At 47.1% G+C, this 14,176-nt stretch overlaps 1 protein-coding gene and 1 long non-coding RNA gene across 4 annotated transcripts in view; one reads left to right on the forward strand and one right to left on the reverse strand.

The window, feature by feature from the left end:
* Positions 1-14,176, reverse strand: part of PXDN (peroxidasin) — an 83,317-nt gene that overhangs the window by 14,959 nt on the left and 54,182 nt on the right. For both annotated transcript variants that reach the window (XM_080998926.1, XM_080998927.1), the window contains 3 exons: positions 11,716-11,873; positions 7,530-9,033; positions 792-926 (listed from right to left, as the gene is read on the reverse strand). In XM_080998926.1, the coding sequence (XP_080855052.1) occupies positions 792-926; positions 7,530-9,033; positions 11,716-11,873 (1,797 nt within the window). The remainder of the gene's footprint in view (positions 1-791; positions 927-7,529; positions 9,034-11,715; positions 11,874-14,176) is intronic.
* On the forward strand, positions 797-11,706 carry LOC308473755. Of its 2 annotated transcripts, XR_013984286.1 has the most exons (4): positions 797-935; positions 6,693-6,809; positions 7,286-7,417; positions 10,710-11,706. It is a non-coding gene; the product is annotated as an uncharacterized lncRNA (long non-coding RNA). The 2 variants fall into 2 exon arrangements; XR_013984287.1 differs by lacking the exon at positions 10,710-11,706 and having other exon boundaries at positions 7,286-7,516.

Here is a 14,176-nt window from a genome sequence, read left to right on the forward strand (position 1 = left end):
TGCTTGGTCCCTGCTCCTGCCAACCTAGCAGTTTGAAAGCACGTCAAAGTGCAAGTAGGTAAGCGGCGTTTCTGTGCACTGCTCTGGTTTGCCAGAAGCGGCTTAGCCACATGACCTGGAAGCTGTACGCCGGCTCCCTCAGCCAATAAAGCGAGATGAGTGCCGCAACCCCAGAGTCAGCCACAACTGGACCTAATGGTCAGGGGTCCCTTTACCTTTACTGTTAAACAAGTCAATCAGACCTGAGAAGCTATGTTATACTGTTTAAGACAAGGGCTCTTTTTTTCAGCTGGAACTCAGTTCCGGCATCTCTCAGCTGAGTGCCATTGCCATAAGAGAGGCGTTCATAGTGAGTTCCAGCACCTATTTTTCTTGAAAAACAGCACTGTTAAGACCATGGGTCCATAGCACCAGGCCACATTAACTGGCAGTGGCTGTCCTGGATGATTAGACAGGGGCCTTCTGATGCTATCTGGCAATGCCATGGATGGAATCTGTTGCTTCTGCATTCAGAGCAAATGCTCTACTGCACATCATTCTGAGATCTAACAGCAGATTCTGATCTATATTCTGCCTGCCTTTCAATTTCCCTGAACATGGCCTCCCCACCCCCAACCAATTCCTACATTTTTACCACAGGGTACTCTTCCTCCTATACTAGCCAGTTATGGTAACTGAAAAATTAATTAAGCATAAGAAAGAGGATACACATCCACTATCGCTGATTACTGTTAAGATGGTGAAATTATTAATTTTGAATTATTATTTTTTTGTTTTCTACCAAAACTTACCTGTCCCCATCTCGGAGACGCTTAAACTGTGTGCTCAGGAGACACATCAGCGTTGGTCCCAATCTGCTACCAGGAATTAAATCTTCCACCATAAGAGCAGGAAACAAATCTATGTTCAGTGGTGAACCATATAACCTATTACAAGTAAGATGAATGATTGAGGATTTATAAAAATGTATTCCAAATATTGTTAAATTTCTCCATGAATATACCATATTTTATAAATACCATATTATATTAAGGACTGGTTAACTTCCATAGGAAGTCCCCCCCCTTTTTTTGTAATTGTGATGGGACGATGAGCTGCTTGTGTGTAAAATCCTAGTCCCTCAGAGTTTGGTCAAGTTTGCAAACCTCTGTCTGTAACGGAGCCCCTTAAACATGGCTCCGTCAGTCGCTGGCAGCTTCCGACAGTGGTTGCTTTCGGAATCGCTTCCAACATAAAAGCTCCTTAACGGAAACACGTCTTCTGGACTCTCTGCGTGACAGTTTCCGGCGAGGAGTGGGTGTCCCTACAGGAGGTCCTGAAACCTCCCCACTGTTTTCGCTGGAAGTGTCTCTGAGCCATCCCTCCAGCTCCCTTTCCCTCAGCCCAGCTCCTCTCCCCCTACTGGTTCCCTCTTCAGCTGCTGAGTCTCTCCCAACCTGTGTGAGCCCTTTCACTTCCCTTCCTTCCGATGGCAGTTCCCTGACATCCACCTCCCCTCCAGGGCCCCCTTCATCCCCTCTCGCCCCCTCCTCTACGGGCGGTGAGGAGGCAAAACCCCGGAATGAACTTCCTTCATCTTCCGATGTCCCGAACACTTCTCTCAACCTGTTGCGGTTCCTGGTCTCGAAGTACTCCTCCTCCTCAGAGTCCATCTCCCCTTCCCCTTCCGATTCCGAGAATCCTTCCAACTCCTCCTCCTCATCGGTGGTCCCCAAGTATTCCCTCCGGAACCTCTCCACAGGCTGAGGTTTCCTTGGGAACCTTTGATGGAACGTTTCTATCAATACCTCGTCATTGATATCTTCTGCCATTACCCAAGTGTTTTCTGACTCCGGTTCTCCTTCCCACGCTACCAAATACTCCACCTGATCCCCCTTCCATCTGGCGTCGAGGATTTCTGCCACATGGCTGCTGCATTCCCTTTCTTCTATGACCGGTCCCCGAGTGGCCATCCCTTCTCGTCCCCCCTCATACGGTGACAGTAACGACCTGTGAAATACTGGGTGCAGTTTCATGTGGTTGGGTAACCGGAGCCTGAAAGCCACTGGGTTGACCTGTTGAATGACCTCAAAGGGACCCAATCTCCTGGGTCTTAATTTCTTACAACCTCCTTTGAACGGCAACCCTTGGGTTGACAGCCACACCCTATCTCCCACCCTTATGGTTTCACCTTCCCTTCGGTTCTTGTCTGCCTGCCTCTTGTATTCTTCCTTCGCCCTTTCTAAGTTGAGTTGGAGCTGACGATGGATTGCTTCCATTTCTTCTACAAAATGCTCGGCTGCCGGGACACCCCATCTCTCCCCTTCTCCCCCTGGGAAAGCCCTGGGATGACACCCATAATTAGCCAAGAAGGGGCTCATCCCTGTGGACACATTCTCGGCATTGTTGTAGGCAAATTCCGCCAGCGCCAACTTTTCTACCCAGTCATTCTCTCTGTCATTGACATAACACCTCAGGTATTGCTGGAGGACCCCGTTTGCTCTTTCCGCCTGCCCGTTGGTTTCAGGGTGCCGGGCAGTCGAAAAGTTGACCTCCACCTGCAGTAAGCTCATGAGCTTCCTCCAGAACCTGGAAGTAAATTGTTTTCCTCGGTCTGAGACCACCCTCAATGGCACCCCGTGCAACCTAAAAATGTGTTCTACAAATAACTTCGCTGTCTCTTCCGCCGTGACTGCATGCGAGCAGGCTACAAAGTGGCACATCTTTGTTAGTAGGTCTACCACCACCATGATGGCTGTTTTCCCCTTGGACTTCGGCAGATCAGTCATAAAATCTATCGACACTGCCTCCCAAGGTCGTTCTGGGGTTGGTAAGGGTTCTAATAGCCCCGCCGGTGCCCGCCTCTCCCCTTTGGCTCGCTGGCATTGCTCACACCCTCTTACATACTCCCGTACATCTTCCCTCACCTTAGGCCACCAAAATTCCCTGGTGACCAACCACATGGTTTTGTGTTGTCCAAAATGCCCCGCCGTGGGGCTGTCGTGCAACTGCTTGAGTACCCTCCCCCTTAAGTCTCCTTCAGGGATATACAGTGCCCCTTTGTAATACAAAGCTCCATTTCTTTCCTCGAAACCCCCTGGTTCCTCTCCCTCACCCCTAAGACCTCTGAGCTTATTCTGGGCGTATTCATCATTCTCTGTTTCCTCTACCAGTTCTCTTTGTCCCACCAATGCCGCCCCACACACCCAGCGGTCCTCTGGAATGACATGTCTCTCTTCGGGTGCTCCCTCCTCCTCCAAATATTCAGGTTTGCGTGAGAGAGCGTCCGCCCTAATGTTCTCTGGGCCTGGCACGTAACAAATCTCAAAGTTAAATTTGGAGAACTCCTGGGCCCATCTCACTTGCCGTTGGTTGAGCACTCGTGCCGTCCTCCAATACTCTAGGTTCTTGTGGTCAGTGCACACTTGCACCTTATGTTGTGCGCCAATTAGCAGGTGCCTCCATCTCCGGAACGCCTCATGAATGGCTAGTAGTTCTCGGTCATACACCGTGTAGTTCCTCTCGGATTTGTTCAGCTTTCGCGAAAAAAAGGCACACGGTCTCCACTCTGACTCCTCCTTCCCTGGCTGTAGAAGCACCGCCCCAATCGCTCTGTCTGATGCGTCAGTTTCCACTCTCATCGGTTTTTGTAAATCCACATGCAGGAGTTGTTGTTCCGAGGCGAAGGCCCTTTTTAGTTCCTCAAATGCTCGCTCCGCCTCCTCAGTCCAAACGAACTTCTTCTTACTGCTGAGACAGTCCGTAATGGGCGCCGTCAGGTGGGCAAAGTTTCGGATGAACTTACGATAGAAGTTCCCAAATCCTAGGAACCTCTGCACATCCTTCCTTGTTTTGGGTGTTTTCCATTCCAGCACCGCCTGGACCTTGCCGGGATCCATGGCCAATCCCTTGTCTGACAGGCGATACCCCAGGAATTCCACCTCCTTGGTATGAAACTGACACTTCTCCAGTTTCACCCACAGCTGGTTGGCTTGCAGCCTGCTCAACACTTCTCTGACGTCTCTCACATGCTGCTCCTCATTCTCAGAATACACCAACACGTCGTCTAAGAAGGCCACACAATTCTTGTAAAGCAAAGGCCCCAGGACGTGGTTCATAAACGATTGAAAGCACGCGGAGCCTCCTTGTAGGCCGAAGGGCATAACTAAATATTCAAATGCCCCCAAAGGGGTGAACATGGTGGTTTTCCATTCATCCCCCTTCCTTATTCGTATCAGGTTGTACGCCCCCCTTAGGTCCAGTTTAGTAAAAATCTTTCCCTTCCTGACCCTTGTCAAAATGTCGTCAATCCTGGGCATAGGGAAAGCCACTGGTTCTGACACTGCATTTAAGGCCCTGAAGTCACACACAAGCCTCGGCTTGTTCGTGTTTTTTTTATCCACAAAAAACACTGGGCTGCCCCCCACCGCCCTGGACTCTCTGATGAACCCTCTCTTCAGGTTCTTGTCAATGAACTCTCTTAGCTCCTGCATCTCTCTGTCTGACATGGCGTACAGCTTGCCTACAGGGAGCTGTGCCCCAGGGAGTAAATTGATTTGACAGTCAAAGGGTCTATGCGGGGGTAATTGGTCAGCTTCCCTTTCGCTGAAGACGTCGCGGAGATCTGCGTATTGTCGTGGTACCTTCACGTTCTCCGTTACTTCAGTCCCTGCTAGGGTGGCTTGCGCCCCTGCCAAACCCTTTCCCTCTTTGCAGTGTTCTAAGCAATGTGCTGAACCAAAAGAAACCACTCTCTGATGCCAGCCCACCAGCGGATCATGTAACGCTAGCCAGCTCATCCCCAATATAATGGGAGCTCCTCCCAAGGTGGCCACATTAAACGCTATCAGTTCGGTGTGCCTTGCCACCTTCATTATCATTGGGACGGTCTGCAAGCTGACTTCTCCTCCCAACAGCTCCCTGCCATCGATCGTGGTCACCTGCAGGGGGTTGCTTAAAGGGATCGTCTGTATCTGGTGTTCAGCTGCAAACTCTTTGCTCATGAAATTGCAGGAGCTGCCTGAGTCCAACAGCGCCTTTATCTTTAGAGGGTGTCCGTTTGGCAGCTCTAGCGCCACTTCTATCACTAGGGCGGGTTTAGGAGGTTCTGGCGTGGGCACTTTCACTGCTCTTTGGCCTGACTGCTGTGCCCCGACGGTGGCAGCCAGGCGTTGGCTTTTACTTGCTTCGGTATTTCTTCCTCTCTTCCCTCCACAGCTCCTACCATCCCTTGCCATTCCTTCCTCTGGGGGCAGACTCTGGCAAAGTGACCTGGCTGTTGGCAGAGATAGCATTTCCGGGCGCCTTTTCCCTCCTTCTTTCCCCCCTCACTGGGCTTTGAAACTGCGCGCGCGCGCGCTGTTCCGATTTCCATCGGCTCTGCCGGCGGGAAAGTTGGCTCTGGAATGTCTGGAATGCGGAACTCCTTCCAACGTTCCCCCTTCCCTTCCCGCCTCTCCAATGCTCTCGCCTCCTGGCGCGCTCCTATGGTCAGCGCTGATTTGGTCAGCTGGTCCATAGACTCCGCCCTGGGCGCCCGGGAAAGTTCGTCTTTCACAGCCGAAGAAAGCCCTTCTTCAAAAAGCATTTGAATGGGTTCCGCCGATAGATCCCACCCCAATTTATGGATCAACATGGTGAATTCAGTCCAGTACTCACGGACAGATCGGCTCCCCTGTTTGCAAGCCATTAACTGTCTGCGGACCACTCCCTGTTCAATATCGCTGGAAAACATCAGATCCATGGCGCGAAAGAACTTCATCGTGTCCTTTAGGACGTCACTATTCGCTGCCATCAGGGGTCTAACCCAGTCTCTCGCCCCCTTTTCAAGATGCCCAATCACGAAAGCCACTCTTGATTCCTCGTCAGGGAATTCATCAAACTGCAGATTGAGGGCATATTGCATCTCTGTCCGAAAGCCATGATAGTCTTTGGGCTCCCCCCCAAACTTCTGCACCAATCCTGGTACCTTTCTGACGAGCTGGGTGTCTTTCCCCTTTTTGTCTGCATCCTGAGCCCTCCTCTCCTCAAGCCTCGCCGTCTGCAGCGCTAGCTGGACCTCCAACACCCGGTACCTTTCTTCCAGGCTTGGACCCGCTCCAGCTCCTGCTTCTCCGGTTCCGGCTGGGTTGCTCATGATGCCTTCTCCTGCACAAGCTGCTCACGAAGACTGTCGGAATGCTGTGATGGGACGATGAGCTGCTTGTGTGTAAAATCCTAGTCCCTCAGAGTTTGGTCAAGTTTGCAAACCTCTGTCTGTAACGGAGCCCCTTAAACATGGCTCCGTCAGTCGCTGGCAGCTTCCGACAGTGGTTGCTTTCGGAATCGCTTCCAACATAAAAGCTCCTTAACGGAAACACGTCTTCTGGACTCTCTGCGTGACAGTTTCCGGCGAGGAGTGGGTGTCCCTACAGGAGGTCCTGAAACCTCCCCACTGTTTTCGCTGGAAGTGTCTCTGAGCCATCCCTCCAGCTCCCTTTCCCTCAGCCCAGCTCCTCTCCCCCTACTGGTTCCCTCTTCAGCTGCTGAGTCTCTCCCAACCTGTGTGAGCCCTTTCACTTCCCTTCCTTCCGATGGCAGTTCCCTGACAGTAATGTATACAATATCTTTTTGGTTGTTGTTGTGTTTTGTTTTCTACATGTGTACTATTTCTTGTTTCTTCTGTTTTGTGTCTTATTTTACTGTGTGCACCTAAAGTTTTGTATATTTTTCAGTAAAGAATATGAAATAAAAAGTAAAAAAAGGATAAATGATTGAAGATCATACAGTACACACAATTTCAGCCTTATACCACTTTGAAGAATGACAGCTGAAATGTCACAAAGTTGGAGGTAGAAAGATGGCAGTCTGGTTTTTACTTTGGTTGCCTTCCCCTTGTGTGTTTATGTAGGACTTAATTTGAGCCAATGCTCCCATTCCCCTTTTTTCTGTACTCGCTGACTGTTTCGATGTGTACAGTGTCTTTCCTTTCCCAGACTGAGGATGAGCTCGTATCTGTAGGATTAGTCAGCAGGTTTGAGCCCTTATTTCCATTTGACTTCTGAAAGCTGATTTCTAAAGCAAGGTAATGTAAACCTTTGCTGTTAACTCAGAAGGTAACCTCCAACATTTTAAACATTAGTTGGTTCAGCAAATCTATCAAATAAATCCATCTATCTAGATAGCACAAAGGCATTTTTAGTTTTGTCTAAGGGCAGTAGTGTCATATGCAAGTTTAAATATGTGTATATAAAATATTGACAGACTGCCATGAAACTAAACAATCTGGGTTGTATCCTGGTTCCTCATCCTCTTCTCTCTCCTATAGCCCAACCACACACCCTCAAAATCTCTTCTAAAGAATCAGGAGATCCTCTGGAGCAGATCTGGGGAGCATGCAGGGAGAGGAGGAGGAGAAGGAGAAGTCCTGAGCAGAAGTGTTGGATACAACCCTTTGAAAGTACATAACTTACAATTGAGAGTTTTATTGTTTTGGTTTAAAGAAATAAGAATGTTTAGTTCCCACCAAATAAGTACATTTTTATTTTAAGTCACATTTATCTAACACTTACCTCCTGAGTTTCTCTCTGATGTCAGGATTCTTGATTTCATTTTTCAAATCTTCAAACGTGTGCGCCGAAGAAAGGTTACAGTAAACTCTAAAATCGTGGTAAGGTGGTACTCCGTGATCTCTACCTCTTTGAATATTCATTGCGGCCAGATCTAACGCTACCGCGCGAGCCATGGAGAAAAGCCTCTCTGTCAATTCCGTATTAAGCAACTGCGACGTCACACGCATCTTACCAGCCACACCAAATAAACCCCTTAGAAGTGGATCAATGCCTCCTTCGTTTACAATCCGAAACGGGGAGAAGAACGCTTTATGAAGAGGTATGTGGCCTTGTGGAATAGTCTCAAAGTTTTCATCCAAGCGATACAGTATGGGATTGATCAGTGTGTGACCAAACCTAAAAGCGGCAGTTGCAAATTCATTAGTTATTCCAGAATTAATATTGGGGTCGTAACCTTTATATTCGCCAAGCATCTTCAATCCTACCTCTCCCAAAATCTTAGGCAGCCAGTGGCTGTACGTTATGTGTTGCATTTCTGCACCCACAATCTTGCGTGTTTCGTGATAAATTGTATCGCCGTCCCAGTGTGGGTTGAGTTTCAGCAACTCTGTGGCAATCCTGTTGTGTTCTCTGAACCACAAGGTATGCATGCTGGTGAGTCCCAGCTGTTCATTGGCGCGATGGTCGCCGGCTAAGAAGCAAGGAATCGGGCTCTCATTCTCATCCCGCATACATTCAGTTGGTGGGCCGGTAGCAAACGGCAGAAGAGGCTTCCCAGATCTCTGCACAATGCCTTGTCTCAGAAGCCCCCTGTGGCTTGCCAAGTCTCTGATTTCTTGTGCCTCATGATCCGAACTGCCATACACATTGGATGCATCGATATAGGAAGTCAGCTGGTTGATCTGTTCTCGTGGGTAAACCGAATTCATGAGAAGGGAAGTCATGCCGCTTCCGCACACCGGGCTGGAACGCACAAAAAACATGCACCGCGCTCCGTTCCTGACTCGAGGGTCGTTGGGCGGCACCATGATAGAGAAACACGGCGGGTCATTTGTACAAACGGAGCTGCAGTGCTGGCCATCAGAAAACCTGGCTTCACTCAGAGCAGCAACAGTGGAGTCCAGGTCATGGTCTAGGAATTGGCCCCATTGCATCAGCATATGGCTAAACTGGTCGTCGGGGGTTATTGTTTCCGTCCCGATCAGCGTGGTTGAAACCAAGCGTGGCATTGGGAGTGTGTGTCCATTATAACGCCGGTTAGCTCCAATGCCCCGTGGCAAATTAAATCCGTTTTCGTAGACCGACTTCAGCAAGCGTTCAAAGGCTGTTAGGGAGGCTCCCCACATCGGATGCTGCAAGTTATTGCAGGTCCCGTCATGTGTTCTGTATTTCTGGTGATAGCACATATCTGAGCAGTTATTCACACGCCTATGGGCCGTGCAGCCTGAGAGGTTAGCTATCAGATTCAAATACTGTGGAGACACAAGGTCATTATAGTGATAGCCTGAAACAGATAAGAGAGAGAGAGAGAGGGAAGGATCAAATACTTTTTAAGTCCTGGAAACAAAAATGCTATTACTACATGCTTTAATCAGTTTTAACCATGTAAAATCTACAACACTGATAAACTAATTAGTTGGGGGGCATTTTAAATCAGGGTACTGTGAGTTAAGGGGCACAGTTCTTTACCTTTTGAGGCTCTTTTGGTTCTGGTGTGTTACTGCAATAGGGAACGGGAAAGAAAATATTAAAGATAGCCATTTTCTTTCGGAAAGAAGGCACAGGAGCTATGATGAATGATAGCTTCTGTTTATTATATCATAAGCTAGAATGCTCCCTCTTTCGAGATCTCAAAAGGTGTGACATTACTTGATCTATTAATCAACCAGTTGACTTCACACACAGTCATTACTGAGAATACAGCCCCCCTTGAGTACAATGGGGCTTGCCCACGAGGAAGTGGGTGTAGGGTTGCAGATCACCTTTAGGAGGTAGCACAAAAATTATTCTTCTCCTAGTAGTATTTTTAAAAAAACTTACTTAAAGTAATGGGAGACAAGCTACAAATAACTTAATCACAAACTTTTTTTTATTTTAAAAAAACTGATCCACCAGTGCCCTTGGTTGCACATAATGCTGGCATAATACAATGCCATGGAAATTAATTTGTGCATGAGCTGCAGCTTCCACAATCCCTGTTTTGCTTCCTTGGTAGGGCAGCAGCTTAGGGGTTATGTATTTTGTGACCTGTTTCTCTCAAACAGATATCTATTAGAAGCCAAGGCTTATTCGTAAAAAGAGACAATAAGAAAAAACTAAGATCATTTCAGCCATATCCAGTATGATTGTATTATTGCCAGAATTGTTTGTGAATTGCTTTTTAAGAATGATTAAAATTATTTTATATAATATTTAATCTAGAAATGTTAGGATTTTATTCACAACTATTCTTGAAAATGGTTTGTTTCGACAAGACTGCTGTCAAATATATCACAACAGTTCCACACAAAAAATGTACATTGTCAAAATCATGATCTGGATTTGGAGAATGCGACAAGACAATAAACGACTCAGTATATATTATCTGTTTAGTCCGAATTATGTGGAGAAATCTGGGTAGTTGAGTTACTCTGGTAACGTTTCAAAACCATGAAGCATAGGACCTTGTGCTGAGTTCAGGGTTTTGAGTTTAAGTTTTTAGTATACTTTAATAAAACTCACAATTACTCAAAACAGAAGAACCATCCTAAGGAAAAGTATTTCCTTTCACATGATCAACCTGGCTGCAGCAGTTCATTACCTGCCAAGTCCTAGCTGTTCTGCCTTTCTAAGATTTTAGTATAGCTTCCAACTACTTTGCAACATGCCTCAAGCACAGATAACTGCCAAAAACAAGGCCTTGGAGGGATTATTTAATAATTGCTTTACAAATGCCAATTTAGGTTATGCTGATACATTCAGACTAAGGATATGAGTATTCCACCGGGGCAATTATTAGGCGTTGTCAGAAAAGGTGATTACAAAACACGCTTTAAGCAGTGTGGATATAGAGTTGCTCATATCCTCAAGCAGCATTCCACACTGGAGGGAAAGAAGTAAAGAGTCATATGTGTTTCATTTGTGAAACCCTCGGATGAACCTTTATGGTGCTAAAACATCTTATTTGCATTTTGCTTTCAGAATAAAGTATGCAGTTTGAGAGAAGAGAGACACTTCAAAAGAGAAGAATGAGGGGAGGGAGAGAAAACATTTTTTAAAATCCCGCTATGCATTATTTTTGAATTTAACCTGTTGTGTAGGTGCTATTTGAGGCACTTACAAAAGTTTCACATACTTCATTCCAGCTCATGGAGTCTACACCAGTCTTTTCAGCTGTTCGGTGTCAATGCCATGTGTCAATGGCTATTCCTTCATTTGGGGCACAAACTATCTGAGCCCCAGCCTGCAGTTCAAGAACCCTAGCTTCAAATTCCTAGCCTGTTCCTTCACCCACCACAACTTTCTTCCCACCCAAGCGCTTTATGTTTGTGATGAAACATTTAATTTTACCCCCAAAGCACCTTTTCTGGAGGGAAAATGAAACCAGGTTGCTCACCACCATTGCTTTTCACTTTGCCGGAAGCAGTTTAGATCAGAGATATCTTCCTGGCGCAAGACTTTTTTAAAAAAGAAGGTTTCAGATATGCATTTTATTTATTATATACAGCTAAAACCCTATGCTCAAGATACACCAGCCGAGAGGACAGAGGAGGTGGCGAAGGCCCACTATGCCAAACAAGGAACACAAGGCATGCCACTGTCACAGGTGGTACACTGGCAGAGATGCTCAAATCTAGCAATGGAGCTGGCATAGCTGGGACTGGCATGTCCACACCTGCCAAATCCACCTTTAGAATCTGGCCCTGATACCAACTATGGAACTCACAGGAGGGATATGTTTGCCACTAAACTGATTTGAAAACAAAAACCACACAACCCACAACTGACCACCAACTCCTAGTCCCACAACAGAACACAGGACTTGGCATAACACACATAACTCTACACCCAGTGACAGCACGCAACATTTGTATATAAGCTTCTGACAAAGAGGCCAAAACCTGGACAATAAGGCACACAGTGCTGGACTATGCCACTCCAGGCTAATGTCATGCATAATTAGAGCACACAAGGCAAAAGCACTGACTTGTTCCATTTAGGTCAACCATCAGACCATCTTGCACATGTTCTTGAATTAGCTGCAATGTTCTTTCGAATATTTCTCCAGCTCTTGCTTGCTCAACAGTGTAAGGATCTCTTGGGTATCGAAATAAGGCCAGCAGATCATTTGGAGAACGAGGGCGGCTAATAGATGAAAACAGGAAGAAGACATAAAAGTAAAAGGGTAAACAGAGCCATCCAGTTGTGTGTGATAAAGCGGCTGTGCCCTTAACACTATGTGCTGACTGGTTACTAATATGAAGACTACGATCTATAAAAGCTCTAATTGTTATATTAAATCGTCGGCAACAAGTCGTTCATAAATACATACCTTGATTGCTTATCCCCCAAATGGCAAGCAAGAAATAAATAAATAAAGTATCAGCAGCTGACAACTTCATATGGTTTGTTGAGTAAGGACTGTCAAGCATGCTGCACAACCACAAAACGAAACAAGGAGAAAAGAACCCCTTGTTGACACATTTCACTAGATTCACTGTGGACTGGAGTATACAAAATCTAAGAAAATGTCTCCATCACATGCATTGGGCAGGACTCAGCTAATGAGCCCCATCAGCGAGAGCCTTTCATTTGTGCAATGGGGCTTTCCCTTCTCTTCCCTCCCCCAATGTGGCCCACAAAATTGGGTCTTTGGGAGGGGAGAGGTCAGGAGAATCCCCAGAACAGCTCGCTGGGGTGGAAGGAATAGTTCCAAAAGACTTGAGTGGAAAGCTATACATGTGCACAACTGGGATCCTGAAAGTATGCTTCAAAACTTGAGAGAGTTGTTTCCAAAGATAAGCTAGTGTTGTTTCAAAAGGGGACAAGTGTACTTTGGCATGAGATCATAGGGACACAAGGAGAGCCCTGATGGGATGGAACAGTGGTCCATCTACTCCTGCATCCTGTTGCCATGGTGGCCAACCAGATGCCTATGGGAAGCCCATGAGCAAGACTTGAGGACAGTAGCACTCTCCCATCTTGGGAAGTATACTGCCTCAAACTATGGAGGTAGCGTACACCAATTGTGGCTAGCAGCCACTGATGGCTTTGTCCTTCATGAATTTGTCTCACCCTACATTAAAGGCATCCAAGCTGGTGGCTGTAACTGCAGCCGCTGGAGTGAGTTCTCAATGTGTGCTGCATGAAGAAGTACTTTTGTTATTTAATAATAATAGTAATAGTTTTATTATTTATACCCCACCCATCTGGCTGGGTTTCCCCAGCCACTCTGGGCGGCTTAAAGGGGTAAAGGGGACCCCTGATCATTAGGTGCAGTCGTGGCCGACTCTGGGGTTGCGGCGCTCATCTTGCTTTATTGGCTGAGGGAGCCGGCGTACAGCTTCCAGGTCATGTGGCCAGCATGACTAAGCTGCTTTTGGCGAACCAGAGCAGCACACGGAAACGCCGTTTACCTTCCCGCCGGAGTGGTACCTATTTATCTACTTGCACTTTGATGTGCTTTTGAACTGCTAGGTTGGCAGGAGCAGGGACCGAGCAATGGGAGCTCACCCCGTCACAGGGATTCGAACCGCCGACCTTCTGATTGGCAAGTCCTAGGCTCAAGCGTTAAAAACCTCCCCATACAGAGCTGCCTTCTAAAAGTTGTGTAATTCTTTATCTCCTTGACATCTGAAGGGAGAGCATTCCACAGGGAGGACACCACTACTGAGAGACGCCCTCTTCCTGGTTCCCTGTAACTTCACTTCTCACAGTGAAGGAGCCAGCAGAAGACCCTCGGAGGAGGACCTCAATGTCTGGGCTGAGCGATAGGGGTGGGGACGCTCCTTCAGGTATACTGGGCTGAGGCTGTTTAGGGCTTTAAAGGACAGCACCAACACTTTGAATTGTGCCTGGAAACATACTGGGAGCCAGTGAAGATTCTTTTGGACCGGTGTTATATGGTCCCGGCAGCCACTTCCAGTCACCAGTCTAGCTGTTGCATACTGGATTAGTTGTAGTTTCCAAGTCACCTTCAAAGGCAGCCCCACGTAGAGCGCATTGCAGTGGAGAATAGTAGTACTTCCTCTTTTTCCTCCCTCAAATAGTTGTACAGCTTCTGTGGGGAAGATTTTGAACTGGTTGGGCTTCTACAATTACTTGGAAACTGGAAAAGCCACATGGCTCTGATTTAGGGAATCGGATACACAGCTTCTGCACTTCCAGTCTCCAAAGAGTCAGCGGGCCTTAGACTAAGTGCTCCCCATCCTCCAGTCCATACAACCAGTAGAAATATCCCAGAAGCTTAGTTATGCCTCAGTGCGAAAGCATTTTGTGCTACACCACCCACTGAGATTGCAGGCAACTGATGTGTGGATATGCCTATATAGGATTACTTGTGAAGAGAGGGGGATTTATCGTAGCTAAAAGAATTACAAGATGTAGAGTATCCAGTTGATCTTTGAGCAAAACTGCCATGTCCCCTCAAGCTACTGTTACAAAACGAA

This window comes from Podarcis pityusensis, assembly GCF_964106645.2.
Source record: "Podarcis pityusensis genome assembly, chromosome: 3".
Classification (NCBI taxonomy): Eukaryota; Metazoa; Chordata; class Lepidosauria; order Squamata; family Lacertidae; genus Podarcis; species Podarcis pityusensis.